Source organism: Brassica napus, chromosome C9 (genome assembly GCF_020379485.1).
Source record: "Brassica napus cultivar Da-Ae chromosome C9, Da-Ae, whole genome shotgun sequence".
Lineage (NCBI taxonomy): Eukaryota > Viridiplantae > Streptophyta > Magnoliopsida > Brassicales > Brassicaceae > Brassica > Brassica napus.
This window is the reverse complement of record NC_063452.1, coordinates 62,272,729-62,289,464: the sequence shown is the minus strand read 5'-3', so window position 1 is coordinate 62,289,464 and position 16,736 is coordinate 62,272,729. Positions and strand designations below refer to the sequence as shown.

General features: G+C 37.0%; 5 protein-coding genes and 1 non-coding gene across 6 annotated transcripts; 1 reads left to right on the top strand and 5 right to left on the bottom strand.

Moving 5' to 3' along the window:
- Positions 1-158: 158 nt before the first annotated feature.
- Positions 159-1,856, bottom strand: LOC106374260 (peroxidase A2). The gene is made up of 4 exons (XM_013814336.3): positions 1,542-1,856; positions 1,265-1,456; positions 829-994; positions 159-741 (listed from the first exon to the last, which is right to left on the bottom strand). The coding sequence occupies exons 1-4, from the start codon at positions 1,779-1,781 to the stop codon at positions 323-325; spliced, it is 1,017 nt and encodes a 338-aa protein (XP_013669790.1). The 5' UTR covers positions 1,782-1,856; the 3' UTR covers positions 159-322.
- A 1,878-nt stretch (positions 1,857-3,734) lies between these two features.
- LOC106375482 (peroxidase A2) lies at positions 3,735-5,585 on the bottom strand. The gene is made up of 4 exons (XM_013815400.3): positions 5,219-5,585; positions 4,884-5,075; positions 4,532-4,697; positions 3,735-4,434 (listed from the first exon to the last, which is right to left on the bottom strand). The coding sequence occupies exons 1-4, from the start codon at positions 5,450-5,452 to the stop codon at positions 3,950-3,952; spliced, it is 1,077 nt and encodes a 358-aa protein (XP_013670854.1). The 5' UTR covers positions 5,453-5,585; the 3' UTR covers positions 3,735-3,949.
- Positions 5,586-6,250: 665 nt separating this feature from the next.
- Positions 6,251-6,334, bottom strand: TRNAY-GUA. The gene is given in 2 exon segments: positions 6,251-6,286; positions 6,298-6,334. It is a non-coding gene; the product is annotated as a tRNA-Tyr (tRNA).
- Positions 6,335-10,955: 4,621 nt separating this feature from the next.
- LOC106449570 (probable L-type lectin-domain containing receptor kinase S.5) lies at positions 10,956-13,163 on the top strand. The gene has a single exon (XM_013891310.3). The coding sequence runs from the start codon at positions 11,025-11,027 to the stop codon at positions 12,981-12,983; it is 1,959 nt and encodes a 652-aa protein (XP_013746764.2). The 5' UTR covers positions 10,956-11,024; the 3' UTR covers positions 12,984-13,163.
- Positions 13,043-15,549, bottom strand: LOC106449571 (probable protein phosphatase 2C 68). Its single transcript, XM_048767217.1, has 4 exons — positions 14,535-15,549; positions 13,958-14,322; positions 13,489-13,725; positions 13,043-13,421 (listed from the first exon to the last, which is right to left on the bottom strand). Exons 1-4 carry the CDS (start codon positions 14,836-14,838, stop codon positions 13,176-13,178), a joined length of 1,152 nt encoding a protein of 383 aa, XP_048623174.1. The 5' UTR covers positions 14,839-15,549; the 3' UTR covers positions 13,043-13,175.
- Positions 15,550-15,647: 98 nt separating this feature from the next.
- LOC106446049 (late embryogenesis abundant protein 46) lies at positions 15,648-16,555 on the bottom strand. The gene is made up of 2 exons (XM_048767218.1): positions 16,313-16,555; positions 15,648-16,225 (listed from the first exon to the last, which is right to left on the bottom strand). Exons 1-2 carry the CDS (start codon positions 16,397-16,399, stop codon positions 15,833-15,835), a joined length of 480 nt encoding a protein of 159 aa, XP_048623175.1. The 5' UTR covers positions 16,400-16,555; the 3' UTR covers positions 15,648-15,832.
- Positions 16,556-16,736: the final 181 nt, after the last annotated feature.

Below are 16,736 nucleotides of genomic sequence, written 5' to 3'. Positions count from 1 at the left end.
TATACACAGTTGTGCAAAAACGATGATTACATATTGCTGATAGTTTCAATGGTTTTCATATTACCACAAAAAGTCAACAGTTAAATAAATATCTGAATTTTGACAATGCAATTTGAAGTTAAAAATTTGATATCCAGATGAGTGATCTGCAGATTTGATATTTGGCAATCAATTATCATTAAAATGTCTTTTAAAGATTCAAAGAAACCACATATTTTAAGTGATCGAGCTTCTTGGAATATTTTTTTTAATGAAAAGCAAAACGGTTTATTTAACCAGAGCTTGCAAATGGTAAACAAAAAGCTAAAGAGCTTGAAGGAAATCAACTTCCGTTTACTTTCTTACAGTCTAGTCTTATCTCTCCACTACTCCCTGTCAAGGGACTAATATTCCCCATGTTGATCATGGACTGAGCAAAGGCCTGGAAAAACAGACTCTGGTTACTTGCGAAGGAAGTAACAATCGCAATCGTGGCTGAACCGGTGGTAGAGAACAGTTCTTGGTCCGACTGAAGAAGCCCGTTGTTGCTTTGAAGGTTGGTAAAGTAATTGTTATCAAACGCATCAGGTGTGCTCAGATCAAGATTGGTGATTCCTGATCCGGTGCCGTTTTGAGGACATATCTGTTGAAGACTGCTTAGAAGTGTCGTGTTTAGAGTTGGGTCAGGATTTCCCGAGCCACTGAAGTTGAATAGTCTGTTACTGAACACTCCACATCGAGCACGTCCGAACGTATGTGCGCCTATACGTAGATATAACAAAAAAAGAATTGCGTTAGGGTTTTGTTTACTTTTTCCGCAAGTTAACTAAACATGTAGATATATTTTACCAGATAAGGCTACTAGATCATTTGTATTTAGCCCGACAGCTGAAAATTTAGACGTGATGTTGCTAAGGCTTTCAAATGGAGAAGGAATTGACGAATTTGCCCCGGCTTGGTTTGCTGTGAGACTATCTCTTCTGCCCAGTAATACAGTCCATGAAGGCCCGCCTGACTGATGTTCAACCACGTAAATTTATATAGATGAATGTGAACATGCTATTAGATTTTGGAAGCTATAGAAAATTAGTAAAAACTTTAATAATATCTTGTTAATAATTTAGAGATTTGTGTCTATAAATTATTATTTAAAATTTTCGAGGTTAAGGTTAATGTTTATTGGACTGTGCCTAAAACCGAAATTGATAGTGAGCATATATATTATTTATTTTTGAACTAGTGAGAATTTGTATTATATGATGTCTTATTAAGAATGTGTTATTACCAAAGAAACTGAGGCTTCTGAGGCAAGAGCTAAAATGTCAGAGCAAGAGACAGCGCCGGGACAAGCATTCTCAAGGGCAGTCTTGATATTATCGACAACGTTGAATCCTCTAGCCGAGTTTGCATTCGGGCCAGCATTCTTCTCGCTCTGGATGCTTCCACTGTTGTCAAGCAAGATCGATGCGTCACACCCCTTTTAGAAAATAAAGAAAAGTATCGGTTTAAGCGACAAAAAGATCATAACGTTAAAGAGTTGTATTGAGAAAAGATTAGTATACATTAACAAAACAGTCGTGAAAATGAAGACGAATGAGGCTTGCTCCGATTCTAGAGTCGGACTGAAGGGCTTGCTGAATAGTGGTACGTACGATGGCAGAGGCGTTAGGGCACGTCCCGGAGTAAAACGTTGCGTTTAACTGCGCATTTGAAGTTCCAAAAAGTGAAGATGAGATGACGAGAGTGGTGAGGATTACGATGAATAAACCATCGCAAGTAGTAGGAGTATTTGTTACAGCCATTAATTAGGTTTTGGAAGTAACTAGTTTTGAATTTTGTTTTTCTATGATTGGTGCGGAGCTTATGAGTATTCCTATCCTTTTGAAATCATTATATTTATAGGCAGGAAAGTTTATTAACGCGTACATATTGGCTGGTCATGAAAGTGAAAGATTTTAAATTAAACCAATAAATAGATTAACGTGTGTGTTTGTGTACTAAGTCCAAAAGATGAGAAATAAGCTGGTGCTCTACATTTTCTTAAGTTAAAAGTTATTTGTCTTTAGGTTATACCTTCTCCATCACTTGCATTATTGTAGTCCTCCCACGCGGTTGGTGAATGGATTTATAAATAGTGTATACTATAAGAATATATCAGATTTTGCGTTCTTGAGACGAAATCTCGTTCTGGTGATTAAGATTGTTTTTTCTTCTTTATATCATTCACAGTGGAATACACTAAAACATGATATAAATTATATATCGAAATTAATCATCTTTAATGCATTCTGATTCCCATGTTTAATATTGAGAATTCATATAAAAACGAATGTGAATGAAGATCTCAATTCTCACATTGATAGGCAGAATTTCAAAAATGCTTTTAAAAAAGTTAGCCTACACAAATTAGTTTATAAGTCACATTTCTGCAAAATAACTGCTACCTTCAAGAGTTGTTAGACCTTTACAGCTGTATTACTTTTGAGAAAACAAATAGATTCATAATCAAGTGTTTTATAATGAGTTGTTACTTCACTGATTTTGATAAAGAAACTCCAGAAGTCTTACTTTCGAGATGTTCCTTTGACATTAACCTATGTTCGCAGATGCGTGACTAGCTCCGGATTTTCGAGTATGGATAATGGATTATGACTCTTAGAAAGAGCTTAGAACATATATACTATAACGTATGATTCTTGAAATTTACTATAAATGTTAGTTCTGAAAGTTTTCTTCTATTTCATTACCCCTACGTTTCATAAAGATCAATGTTTTAGAAAAAAAGTTGGTTTCAAAAAAATACATTTTTTTACATTTTCAATACATAAATTAATTGTAAATTGTAAACTTAAAAAATATAAATATTTTTATTAAAATTATATTGGTTAAAAGTTGTGGAGAATAGTTAATCACGAAAAATAATGCATTAGTAACTAAAATCTGGTATGTTTTTTCAATAAATGTAAAAATCATAAAACATACATTTTTTCAGATATAGAAGTAGTTTTTACTATGATGAAGTTAAACTAAGTGAGTATATCTGATAGTGATAACTAACTACGTTAAAAATTAAAAGTATTTTAAAAATGCACAGCACATATATACATGTATATATATATATTATATTGTAAAGCTTTTCTATAAAAATTGATGAGAAATAAAATACACATAGTTTTAAGGCCCAGTTGGCTACATTTCCCATCAAACTTGCTAAATAAAAGCCAAAACTGAAGCAATTCTCCTTCCAAGCTTCCATCATCACGGAAAACTAGGACATTTTCAACATTCAGTGAACCTTCAAAACAAACTAAATGAAGGTTCCACAATGTGAAAATGTCATTTATAACTAATTTGTGCATCATTGATGGATTCATTCCCCTACAAACACATGATTCTTAAAATTATTCTATTTCATTAATTTCCAATAGTGTAATGATTAACCTGGATTTTTGATAACAAATATTGTATTACATTAGATTTTTATATTGACATTTATTTTGAAGCAAACAGTTCTTCTAAAACTGTACATATTGACACAGAAAAATATATTTTAAATTAAAACTGATGCATTATTGGATAGATAATAACGCTAAACCCCAAAAGAAAATTTGAGTATTGTAAATTGTTCAACAAAGTAAGTTTGAAATACAACGCTAATTTTTGCTGTAATGATAATTCTCATGACTTTATAGTTTTTCCAAAATTGACTTATACGTCAATTCCATAATTGACATGATCTACATGACTCCATCCACTAGATTGTATGTAGTTTATTATAAAAAGATGTGATACATCCATGTATTTAGCATAAAAACATATTTGAGATTATTAAAACCTCATAAGTGCAAAATATAATTCTACTAGGTCACCACACAGTTTTCCCCAACCATTTTTGTACGAAAATGATTCAGCTTATTCGAATAATTATTCATATGTGATAAACAAACGGTGAAACTAGTCTTCGCATTTTTCACATTTCTGCTAAATTCACTGCTTTCTCAGCAGAGCCAGACCTTAACTCAATTGCCTGAGTGGTGGATTGTCCATTAACCACCTTACAGTCTTGTCTAATCTCTCCACTACTCCCAGTCAACGGACTAATGTTCCCCATTTTGATCATGGACAGAGCAAACGCCTCGAAAAACTGAGTTTGGTTACTTGCGAAGGAAGTAACAATAGGGATGGTGGGAGAACCGGTGTCAGATAACAGTTCTTGGTCTGACTGAAGAAGACCATTGTTGCTCTGAAGGTTGGTGAAGTAATTGTTATCGAAAGCATCAGGTGTGCTCAGATCAAGATTGGTGACTACTGATGCGTTGCCGTTTTGAGGACATAGCTGTTGAAGACTGCTGAGAAGTGTTGAGTTCAGAGTCGGGTCTGGACTTCCTGTTCCATTGAAGTTGAATAGTCTATTGTTGAAGGTTGCGCAAGCTGCACGTCCAAACGTATGCGCTCCTAATACACATTAAACCACAAGAAATTAGCATAAGTTAGGGTTTAATTTGCTTTGAAGTAAGACACAAGTAACTAAACATGTCCATTATTAATTTACCAGATAAGACTACTACATCGGTTGTATTCAGCCCGACAGCTGTAAATTTAGCTGTGATGTTGGTGATGCCTTCAAAAGGAGATGGAAGGCCCGTGTTCGCCCCAGACAGGTTCGCGGTGAGACCATCTCTTCGTCCTAGTAACACAGTCCATGTAGGCCCTCCTGCCTGAAGATTGTTCAATCATGTTTATTTGTCTAGATAAATGTGAACATATATAGGTAAGTATTAGTGTGCCGTAAAAAAGTAAAAATATTTGGGATGTTAAAAACACGTTTTTCTTTTCCACCCAGACAGACAGGCCCAAAGTGGGCCCACGTATGTGTGATATGTCAAGTCAGTTGTTTTTATTACCAAAGACACGGAGGCCTCAGAGGCAAGAGCTAGAATGTCAGAGCAAGAGACGATGCCGGGACAAGCATTCTCGAGGGCAGTTTTGATATCATCCACAACATTGAATCCTCTTGTTGAGTTTGCGTTGGGTACAGCGTTCTTCTCGCTCTGGATGGTTGCGCTGTCGTCAAGCAAGAGCGACCCGTCGCAACCCTTTTGAAAAAGTAAAGAAGCATAGTAGAGGTTTAGTATAACAAAGACAAGACTAGTTAGCACAAAAGAAAATCAAGATAAGTTTATCTTTTTTTTTTTCTCAATAACCTATCAAGATGAGTTATCTAGAGAGCTTAAATTACGTTAACAAAGCAGTCGTGGAAATGAAGGCGGATAAGGCTGGCTCCGATTCTCGGGTCAGACTGAAGAGCTTGTTGAATAGTGCTGCGAACGATGGCAGAGACGTTAGGGCAAGTGCCGGAGTAAAACGTTGCGTTTAACTGCGCAGATGATGTCCCAAACAGTGAAGAAACGATACCAAGAAGGCTGATGATGAACAAACCATTACAAGTAGCAGACGAGTTTGTTACAGCCATTTATTAGTTTTTGCAAATAATGAAAAAGAGTTTTGATTAGTTTTCTCGTTTTACTTATTGATTCTGAACTTAGGATTATCTAATGAGTTGATAAGTCATTATATAAGAAAAAAACTGCGTGCTTCACCCAATATTCAATGGCGTGTTTGTTTACCAAGTCAAAAAATGAGAAGATGTGACCCTTCTCGATTTTCATATACTGTAGCACGTTCTTGTGTTTTTAATCGATTTTTATTTAAAAGTCGAGTCTTCTAGATTCTTTTCTTAGCCACATACTCACATTCTACGAAAAGTAACTAATCTGTGGAAGAGTTGTTAGGGCTTTACAGCTGATTTTGACGGAAACTATGGACCACAATGTATAAACTATACTAATAATAGCAGTTTAGATCTCTATAATCTAATGTTTTTTTTTGCTACTTGTGAACTCTCTCCTCTGTGTCACAAAAAAAAAGAACTCTCTCCTCTTTGGCTCTTTCTCTATTTATTTTCTTTTTTTAGTAGTTAGATATTATGTTAGATACTAGCCTTGAGCATGTCTAAAGTTATACTTAGATTACACCACGTTCAGTATTCACGTTAAACAAACATGCCTATGAGTATTTGTATTTAAATAGATTTTTTTTTAAACATCTAAACTCAAGTAAGAGGTAATATCCAAGGTTCAAAAAGAACAAGTAAGAAAGAGAAATAGAAAACATAAACAAAGCACAAACACCAGAAATAGATATTTAAAGTATTATTATAAATAAAAGGAAAAATCATCATATCATAAGTAAAGTATATTCTAAAAAGGAATCCGACCTGCCGGAATCGAACCAGCGACCTAAAGATCACAGCAACAACTACAGTCTTCCGCTCTACCAACTGAGCTAAGGTCGGTTTTGGTTATGGGCTATCTTATCTTATAAAAGATAACTCTGTCAGCCTTTCGCCAATATGTGTCCGAAATAGTACACTGACACGACCTCTCTCACCACCGACCGATGCATCTCCGTCACAAGTCACATCCTCCATGCCGCTAAAGCCTAAGGTTCAACCCCCTTCTGAGACTTCGTCCGAGACTCGTCCTACATGTAAAATATTCATTAGCTTTCGTCCTCTCATTAGCCTTAAGGTCTTCCTCGGTGGACAATATCTCAATTTCCTGTAAAATATTCATTAGCTTTCGTCCTCTCATTAGCCTTAAGGTCTTCCTCGGTGGACAATATCTCAATTTCCCCTGTTCCTACTTGTTTAAATCTTGTTGCTTTACTCCAATCTTGCATCTCATAAATCTCTGCATGTTGCTTCTTCATTTTTTTGTAGGAGTTATGGAGAATCTGAGATTCTGAGTCATAAGAATGACTTAAACTCTTACTGTCAGAGACTAAACACACCTCTTCCAGTTTATAAAACTACATTTGCATGTACCGGTTCTGTCGGTGGAAAGACCTTTACCTCCTCCTCGAGTACACTCACGAACCGTAGATCAGTAGAGCAAGATGCTGCTAAGCTCTTGCATTACAACATCTACTCAATGAGGATACATCTCATGCTACAGACAGGCCAGTCTCATAGGGATCGAGGGCTCAGTGCTAGTCCTATATTTTTAAAAAATGTTTTTTTGATAAAGTAAAATTGTTAAAATTATTGGGCCCTGTCTTTTTAAAAATTTTAGGGCCCTAAATTCTATAGAAAATTAGCAAAACCAATGTTGGGCCCTGTGCAAAAGTACTGTGGGCACACCCTCAAAGCCGGGCCTGGCGACAGATCTCCGCAAGGTTTTTTTATGTTTACTTGCGTTTCATTGCATCTATTTATGAGTAGGAGTGATGGCTTGTCTTACAAGTAATTCGGTTTTGGTCTTATGCAGCTCGTATGTCAGGAAAAAACACGTTGCAAGATGATATTAAATGAGTTTATTGACAAGATAGAGGTGGAATTTGTATATGAGACAGTTCAAGTTGAGATGGCTCATGTCTTTGTTTCCTCTTTGGTACTAAACGGCACATGTTATAAAGGTGAATGTGGTAAGAATAAGAAAGAAGATGAACAACTAGCTGCACTTTCAGCTATCCTCTCCCTTTTAGGTAACCACCTTTATATTCTCTTAAACGCGAAGAGACCAATGGGAGATTTATTTACCTTTTTGGTATGTTTCAGTTTTGTTTGGCTAATGAATACTGTTAAAATTGCTATAGATGATCCTATCTATGGTACACAGATTTCTGAAGTACTCTACTCCAAGTTTAGTGCTTGTGCTGTCTTTAAGGATTGTTCTGTCACTAGCAACGAGTTCAAGGCTACCACTTCTAATGGTGATGTAATGGCCCTTTACTCAGCAGGCCTTATCGATAAACTTACATGCTAATAGTATAGGGGAGCAAGGGAGTTCTGGAATCTTAGTCAGGAAGAAGAAGCAAGATTTAGTAAATTCACTGCCTCAGATAGAGAACAAAGTCAACAAAACTTTACTGCCTCAGACAGAGAAGCAAGGTGGTCCAGGAGTCTTGTTGGATGATACACAATTTGTGTCTGGTCATCTTCCTGGAGCAGTGACCATTTCAAGGTCTTCTTATGTACCTCTGCCAATAACTTCAGCAGAGACCATTTCAAGGTGTTCTTATGTGAATATGCCAAGAACTTCACCATTAGTCTCAGAACCACAACAGGAAAAATCAAGTTTCAAGAGGCAACTAAACCAGCTTCTCAGCAAATCGGTGAGTTTGTTCCTGCTCCAGCAGCAGCACACAATCCGTGTAATGATTCGATCTTTTCTAGAAAGAGACGAAGAAAGAACAAGGAGAAGGCAAACAAGAGATTGCGAGCTGAGAACAAGTAAGTTGTGAGAGTGAATATTAGATAATGGTATCGGAGATCTCTATGAAGTGTTCTGGTTATGTAAGATTGTAACTGCTGTGTTGTTAGCTTACGAGTTCAGAAGGCTCATGTCATGTATTGTGTTCTCTTGTACTTTAATTTTATTATCCGACAAATAATATGAAAATTTAACTTTTTCAAAAGAATCATTTCATCACACGCCAGAGTCAAGATTGCTTTCCAACGTGCTCGCACATTATTACTGTGTGAGTATTGCGACGTATGAATCCACATTAGGCTCATGCATCTAAAGACTCCCACTGTTTTTTTCTGATGGTTTTGGATGTTCATTCACTATTCACTTCATCTTCATTATAGACTTATTGTTGGTGACTGATGGAAATCATGAAACTGCAGCTGGAAAAGGAACGAGTTAGTGACATTGTGTTGTTATAGAAATGATTTACAATTTTCAACTTAAATTTTTGTTTTAGTCGTCATCAATTCTATTTTCTTGATTTAATAATTTTGTAATTATTATTTTACAAATTTATTTAAGTTTGTGAGAAGTGTCTCAAACTCCGCCATTATTATTCCTTTTCCATCTTTAGTGATCACATCTACACTGTTTTAGCCGATCAGATCCAATTATTCGAAATCTTTTGAGCTCATTCTCTTTGGTTTACACTTGAGAATGTCATTACCAACTCACATGTGCCTTTAAATTCAATAATTCGTTATGCTTTTGGACTGTCCAAATTATTCTTTGATAATTTATTCGCTATGGTTTTGCCCAATTTCTTTTTGAATTATATTTAGTCACGTGCTGCCATGTGTCGGTCTCCTATTCTTGGCGATGCCAAAATATTAAATTTTCAGTGACCAGGACTCGAACATTGGTGGTTTCACTGTATTGAATTTTTTATCCTCAAGTTAATCACCACCAGGTCACAAGCCCCCGTTGGTTTTGCCCAATTTCATTTTATACTTAATAGGTCAAAAAAAGTTTCTTCAAAATCATCAGTGTTTTATAAGTTTTCGTGCAGTGATACATAATCCAACAATCAACATGCGTCGACGATGAAGCGTCATAGTTAACGGTTAATTATTTTTCGAGTATTCATAAGTAATTGTCTAAAACGGTAATTTAGCAACAACAAAAAAATTGTCTAAAACGATAACAATTTGAACATGTTTACGTGCATTTTTGTCGCGCAGGTGGAGGAGATCATGAGATTTTGTTATAATGATGAAAAAATAAAAGATTGTCATTCCACCCTCTTTACAATATTCTTTTCCAAAAAAAAAAAAGATGTATCTAAACTTCTCATGTTATAGTACTCTGTGTTTCAAATCAGAAATTCAAGTAAAGATATGGCAACCCTATATATTTTTTTTTTTGAAAGAATGCAACCCTATTTTCTAAAAGAACTAGAAGAAAAATTCGGTGATTATTATACTGATCTCCTTTCTCTATTATAATCAACTTTGATGCTGAGAGCCTCTGAAAGATAATATGCATTATAATAAGAACATGTTGTAGCTTTAACTGAAGCGTCACATGTGAGTTGTGCAAAGAAAAGTACCTCCTTAAAGATGTAGGTTTTTGTATATTATATATAGTATGTTCTTTAGCCAAAAATAAAATAAAATGAATCATAAAGGAAATAACTGAGAGAATATAACTGATTGAAAGAATAAAATCATAATTCTAAACATATGCTATCACATATATGATTTTCTGAATAAAATTTTATTCAAGGAATCCCCCGTAAGTGATATTTTGGAATAAACCATGTTTACACATACTGAAGAATTTATCTACTGAAAACTTAAATCTTCTCCTAAGTATTTGGAAATTCATTTTACGACCAAATAAATCAATCTGGATTTTGATATGTAATCCAATAAATTCTCTTATTTGGCCAATTTCTAACCATAAAATACTTAGCTAATTACACACAAATTTATAATTTTAAATATCCCAATATTTCAGTAATAGTCACAAATGTTAAAGGATATCTAAGATTTGACTTTTTGTATTTTTTCTTTGATTTGAAAAGTCCTTGAGAAATTTTCAAAACCTTATAGTTTATATATATATATATATATATATATAATACTAAACTTCAACTTAATACTATTCCAAATAACACGTAACTGAGGAACATGTAGGAGTAATTTACTAATTTGAATATGGTAATACTAATCCAATAATAAGCCGTTAAATATATGGACAGGTCAACTTTTTTTTTGTCGCTGTCCATATTACCAATGCAACCAGACAATCAACATTTTGCACAATGACTTTTCTTTTTGTTATTGTTGAATATACTCTTTCCATTTTATTTTAATTGTCATTCTAAATCTCTACATACAAATTAATAAAACATAAGATTTTGTATATTTTCAAAATAAAAACACAGTTACCTATATATATAACTATATTTCAACATACAGAAAAATAAAATAAAAAATTTTATTAATAAATTTTGCATTGAAACTCTAAAATGACACTTATTTGAAACGGAAACTTTTCTCTACAATGACAATTAAATAGAAACGGAAAAAGTATAACCAAATTTATCCTATTATCCAAAAGTTAAAACCAAATTTATTTTAGTTCATTAGTATGACTCTGATTTCGAGGAAGGTATGGTGTTTGACGATAAAGCTCCTTGGAAAATTATATATATATTCCCTTAAAAACCACTTAAATGTTTTAATATTGCTCATCTCTCGAGCTCTGAACTCAAAAACACTTGCAAAAATGAAAAACTCTCTAGCGTGCAAGCTCCTGTTCTTAACTCTGACAATAGCTTGTAAGATCCAGACACAAGTGAAATGCTTGGAGTTCGATTTCCCTACGTTTGAAGCAAGCAATGAGTTAGACTTGATCAGAAACAACTCATACATCGTCCTTGGAGCGATCCAAGTGACTCCTGATACCCGTGGCGGCTCTCTCACGAACCATGCAGGCCGCGCTCTCTACAATAAGCCTTTCAAGCTATGGAACAAAGACAAGAAAGCTACGTTCAACACAACTTTCGTTATCAACATCTCGAACCAAACCGACCCTGGAGGCGAAGGCTTAGCCTTTGTACTCACACCGGAGACGAACCCTCCTCAGAACAGCTCGGGTATGTGGCTAGGTCTGGTCAACGAAACCACAAACAGGACTCTCGGGTCGAAGATCGTTGCGGTTGAGTTCGACACAAGGCAGAGCCACCCGGATGATCTTGATGGAAACCATGTGGCTCTAAACGTGAACAACATCAACTCTGTTGTTCAAGAATCCTTGACCGGTCGAGGGATCAAGATCGATTCTGGTGTGGACTTTACCGCGCATGTGCGGTATGATGGTAACAATCTGTCGGTTTACGTCTCAGCAAACAACTCGGTGGTGTATAATCAACGGAACTTAGTGTTTTCTAGGGCTATAGATCTCTCAGCTTCTCTTCCAGAGACGGTTTACGTTGGATTCACGGCATCAACAAGCAATTACACGGAGCTGAACTGTGTCCGGTCATGGAGTTTTGAAGGTCTACAGATAGATGGAGATGGAAACAAGTTATGGCTTTGGATTATTGTCCCTATTGTGTGTCTTGTTGTAATAGGAGCTATCTTAGGGTTACTGTTCTTGAGATCTAGGTCAAGGGCAGGAGAAACAAGCCCTGATATAGAAGCTGAGCTTGATAACTGCGCGACGAACCCTCAGAAGTTCAAGCTGAGAGAGCTGAAGAGAGCAACAGGGAACTTCAGCCACGAGAACAAACTCGGACAAGGAGGGTTTGGGATGGTGTTTAAGGGGAAGTGGGAGGGTAGAGACATAGCTGTGAAGCGAGTCTCCGAGAAATCTCATCAAGGGAAGCAAGAGTTCATATCCGAGATCACGACAATCGGTAGCCTGAATCACAGGAACCTGGTGAAGCTGTTGGGATGGTGCTACGAGAGGAAGGAGTATCTTCTTGTTTACGAGTACATGCCTAACGGAAGCTTGGATAAATACATTTTCTTGCAAGGCAAGTCAAGATCAAACCTAACGTGGGAGACAAGGAAGAACATTATAAGAGGGCTTTCTCAAGCTTTGGAGTATCTTCACAACGGATGCGACAAGAGGATACTTCACAGAGACATCAAAGCGAGCAACGTGATGCTGGACTCAGATTTCAACGCGAAGCTTGGCGATTTCGGGCTTGCAAGGATGATACAACAAAGCGAGATGACGCACCATTCGACTAAGGAGATCGCTGGAACGCCAGGGTACATGGCTCCAGAGACTTTCCTCAACGGGAGAGCAACGGTTGAAACAGATGTCTACGCGTTCGGAGTTCTAATGCTCGAAGTAGTCTCCGGGAAGAAACCGAGTTACGCGTTGGACAAGGAGAACCAGAGCAATTACAACAACAGCATTGTGAACTGGCTATGGGAACTATACAGAAATGAAAACATCATGGATGCAGCTGATCCGAGAATGGGAAGTTCGTTTAATGTAGATGAGATGAAGAGTGTTCTGCTCTTAGGACTAGCTTGTTGCCACCCGAACCCGAACCAAAGACCGTCCATGAAAACGGTCTTGAAGGTCTTGACGGGTGAGACCAGCCCACCAGATGTGCCTACAGAGAGACCAGCTTTCATGTGGCCAGCCATGCCACCATCGTTTAGTGACGTTGACTACTCTCTTACAGGGAGTCAGATCAATTCAGTCACTGAGCTAACTGGCCGGTGATACTAGTTTGTTCATCAAGAATTCATTTTATTTTCCTACTCATCTAAATAGTGTAATTTTGAATCACGCTTTTCAATTCATCCATTTGAAAACATATACTATGAAAGTATATTTTGGAATATTTATTAACTACATGTTGCAACTACGGGAGTAAAATATATAATAAATGTAAAAAAAAAAACACACTTTCTTTTAAGAGAAGAGGAGACTGAACTTGGAAGGTCCAACGGTATGAGAGAAACCTTTAATAGATAGCTCAGGAACAGTAGCTTTCTCCACCATAAGAAGCTCATTGTCTATGAATATCACAGCCACCGTTATATCATCATGAAAGAATCTCCGAACTCCTCTCTCCACTTTCTTCAAATCATCGTACGTTATATCTCTCTTCTTCGCTGCTATGTTCATCGCTCTTCTCACCAGCCTTCTGGCTATTCCCTGTGTTATTGAGGTCAATGAGATCCCAAATTAAATATAGTATGAATATCTTTTTAAAGGGACGTACAGGACGAGGATGTTTATTGACTATCTCTACAGCTTGCTGGTTGGTCACGTGTTCCCAGAGTCCATCTGATGCGAATATCACAAACTTATCGCTTGTTTGTAAGACTCTTGTGTAGACGCAAGGTTCTGCTGATAGAACCGGTCTTTGTAGCCCTTCAGGGAGGTGGAACCGTGGAAACGAAGGACCAAGAGAGAACTCTGGGCGCTTCAGGTACGCATCACCTATTGATCTAGATACCTGCACCAAACGGAACATAATAAGATCATCGTCTTAGAGTTTGATAAGCCATGTATTTGCCTGATTTGAGATTTAGAGGTAAACATTTACAAAAAAAAAAAAAAAAAAAAATTCTTTTATAATTTGGAAATTTTATATATATATATATATATAATTTTCTTTTATAAATTGGAAACTTATGTTTAAAGAATAGCCGCTAGTTGTCAAAAAAAAAAAGAATAGCCTTGCAAACCTGAATGATTCCTTTGATGCGCCACACACCCTGTTTGTGGACAACGATGCGCGCATCATCCGGATGCAATGACCTAAGCTCTTGTCTGACTTCTTCCTGAGCAGCATTGTGGTCACTCGTCAATTGCTCAGCTACAATCTTGTTTGACCTACTCATGTAGCCAAGCACGGCACGGGAATCACCAAGGTTAGCGATAAGCAAGGTCCCTTTCCTGATAACTCCGACAAGACAGCAAGATCCAGCGGCTGCAATCAACGGTTTCAATCCACGTGTCCTTCGCACAAGCGTGAGGAACCCTCGCTCGGTTGCAGAAAACGCAGCCCTAAGAGTTTCCTCTGTAATGACACCACGTTCTCTCGAATTTCCTAGAAAGGTAACGTTTTAATCAAGAAACAGCCAATAAACCAATTTAACTTTCAGACAAAAGAATAAAACAAGTGGCAAACAGACAAAAGCAATATAAGTGTAGAAACAAACAACAGAGAAAAAAAAGGTCAACGATAATATGCCAAAAGAAAAGTCAAGATTCAGTTCACTGTTCATCAGAGCAAAACATCAAAAGTGAGAAAAGACAAACTCATTAAATGGGCAAAGAGATGGTCAGAGATGTATCTAGAAGCTTCGGGACCACCGTGACCATCGTAAACTCCGACGAAGACTGCTCCTTTCCCAGTCTCAACTTGGCTGTGATCCTCAATGACCTCGTTACCTTGCACCACGGCCATGGAGAAATCACCTAAAGAATGCCTCTGTAGTTCCCTAGACCAAAGGAGCGAGTCGTCGTGACCATCACTGTCGTCTTCATCGTCCTTGATCATAAGAGCGTACCGCCGCACCGGTCTTAAACAAAAAAGCACCATTCTCACCAACGAGGAGGACATACTTCACTTGCCTCCCAACGGAGACTCACCGGAAGATAAAAAAAAGAAAGATTATGTGGTGGATCGAAGCTGATTAAGGTGAAGAGAACACGAGCCATTATAGTTGAGTCTTTTAACTTCAGTTATATTGTTATTTTTTTCTCCTTTTTACTTTTATATTCATAGTTCACGTAATCTAATCAAAATCGTTGACGTGAATTAGCAAGTTGATCTCACGTTATATCTGTGTTGTCTTATATCTGTGTTTTTTTTTTTTTTTTTTTTTTATATCTGTGTTGTCTTTGCTTGATTTGCTTAAAAATCAAAAGTCCGAATTCTGTTTAATTGATATTTGTAGTTTATTAATTTTATCTAAACACCAATGTCGGATTCATGCTGCTTGAATAATGATTGCGAGTAATTATTGTCAGATTATAGGATTAGATTAATAGTCTGAATCAGTATAGGAATATCCGTTTAGATTACTTAAAAATAAGTGACATCGTAGTTACTTTTATCAGTTTTCGATTATATGTTTACTTTTGTGTTTCTTTAAATTTATGTCCGGAGCCTTTGACCACAAATATCTAAAGGATCGACTATCTCACAAAACTTAATAAAAACATTTCTGAAAAACCTTGCATTTAATTGATGTTACTTCTTAATTTGTAAATTTCACTATGTTGCACTTAAAATGTTTATTTAAAAAAAAAAAGAGCGTTTTTGTCATTGATAGCTGTTACTCAAAATGAAGAGATGATGTTCAAAGCATATGGGAAGAAAGGACAAAACATCTACTTCGTCATTAATGATTGGCAAGTTTTGACATATGAAGATTAAACACAACACTTTTATTCAGAAAACCACAACTGTCAAGTCTGTCATCAGACCAAAAACAACACACACGAAAGCAAAGTCCTACGGTTACGAGAAAAACAAAGGTAGGACCGAAAAAAAAAAACATGAACACACAAAGCACAAGTTGACAAGAACATAAAACAAATGACAAAACGTCTTATCCAGTAAATCCTCCACCGGTTCCATACCCAGTGGTGCCACCACCAACGCGGGTGTTATGAGCGGTGGTCCTACCAGTTCCAGTGTTCGTTCTTATCGGTTCTGTCACGGCTGTACCATCCACAACGTGTCCCGCTGGTTGCCCCGTGCCGTGACCAGGCAAAGCCGACATCTGATGGGTCCCAGTTCCATGTCCGACGTGTCCAGTGGTCGAGTGAGTAGCGGTTCCCATTCCCAAACCGGTTCCAGTTCCAGCTCCACTGGCTTCTTTCATGACAGCGTTGTGCTCGCGCGCTTCTCTCTTCTGCATCTCAGCCTCATTGATCCTCCCTTCTTTCTTCTGTGTAGCCATCTCTTTCTGAAGAGGGTCTCGTGTTGTCATCTTCTCCGCCTACGAAACCAAATACAACATACCATTATTTATCATCAAAAGAAAATCATTTTGCTTAAATGATAAACACAATTACAGTAAACATACCTTTTCCTCCAAGGTGGCTTTGGTCTTGTCCATGCCAGACTTCGCAGAAGCTGCGATGTTCGAAGCTGTTTCCTTCATCGACTGCATTTTCTTCTAACTTTTTTTCTCTCTTAGTGAAATTCAAAGACGTTACAAAAAGATAGCTTAAGATTCTTCGAGAATTGTTGTTGTTCAATGCTTTGCTCGGTGAGCATGTCACATAATATAGGCATTGCCAAAGCCACGTGGTAGTATAGTACTATAGTCGGTAACTGTGATTATTATTTAATTACGCTATTTGGCAACACGTCAGCTAGACGTGTCACGAAGCAAAAGGTGGTATGCTTTGTGTTGCAGCTCTTTGTCATGCACGTGTACGTAGCGGTAGAGCCGTAGAGCAGTTCGCATGTTGACGCGTGTTAGGCTTTGGTTAGTGGTGGAAAGA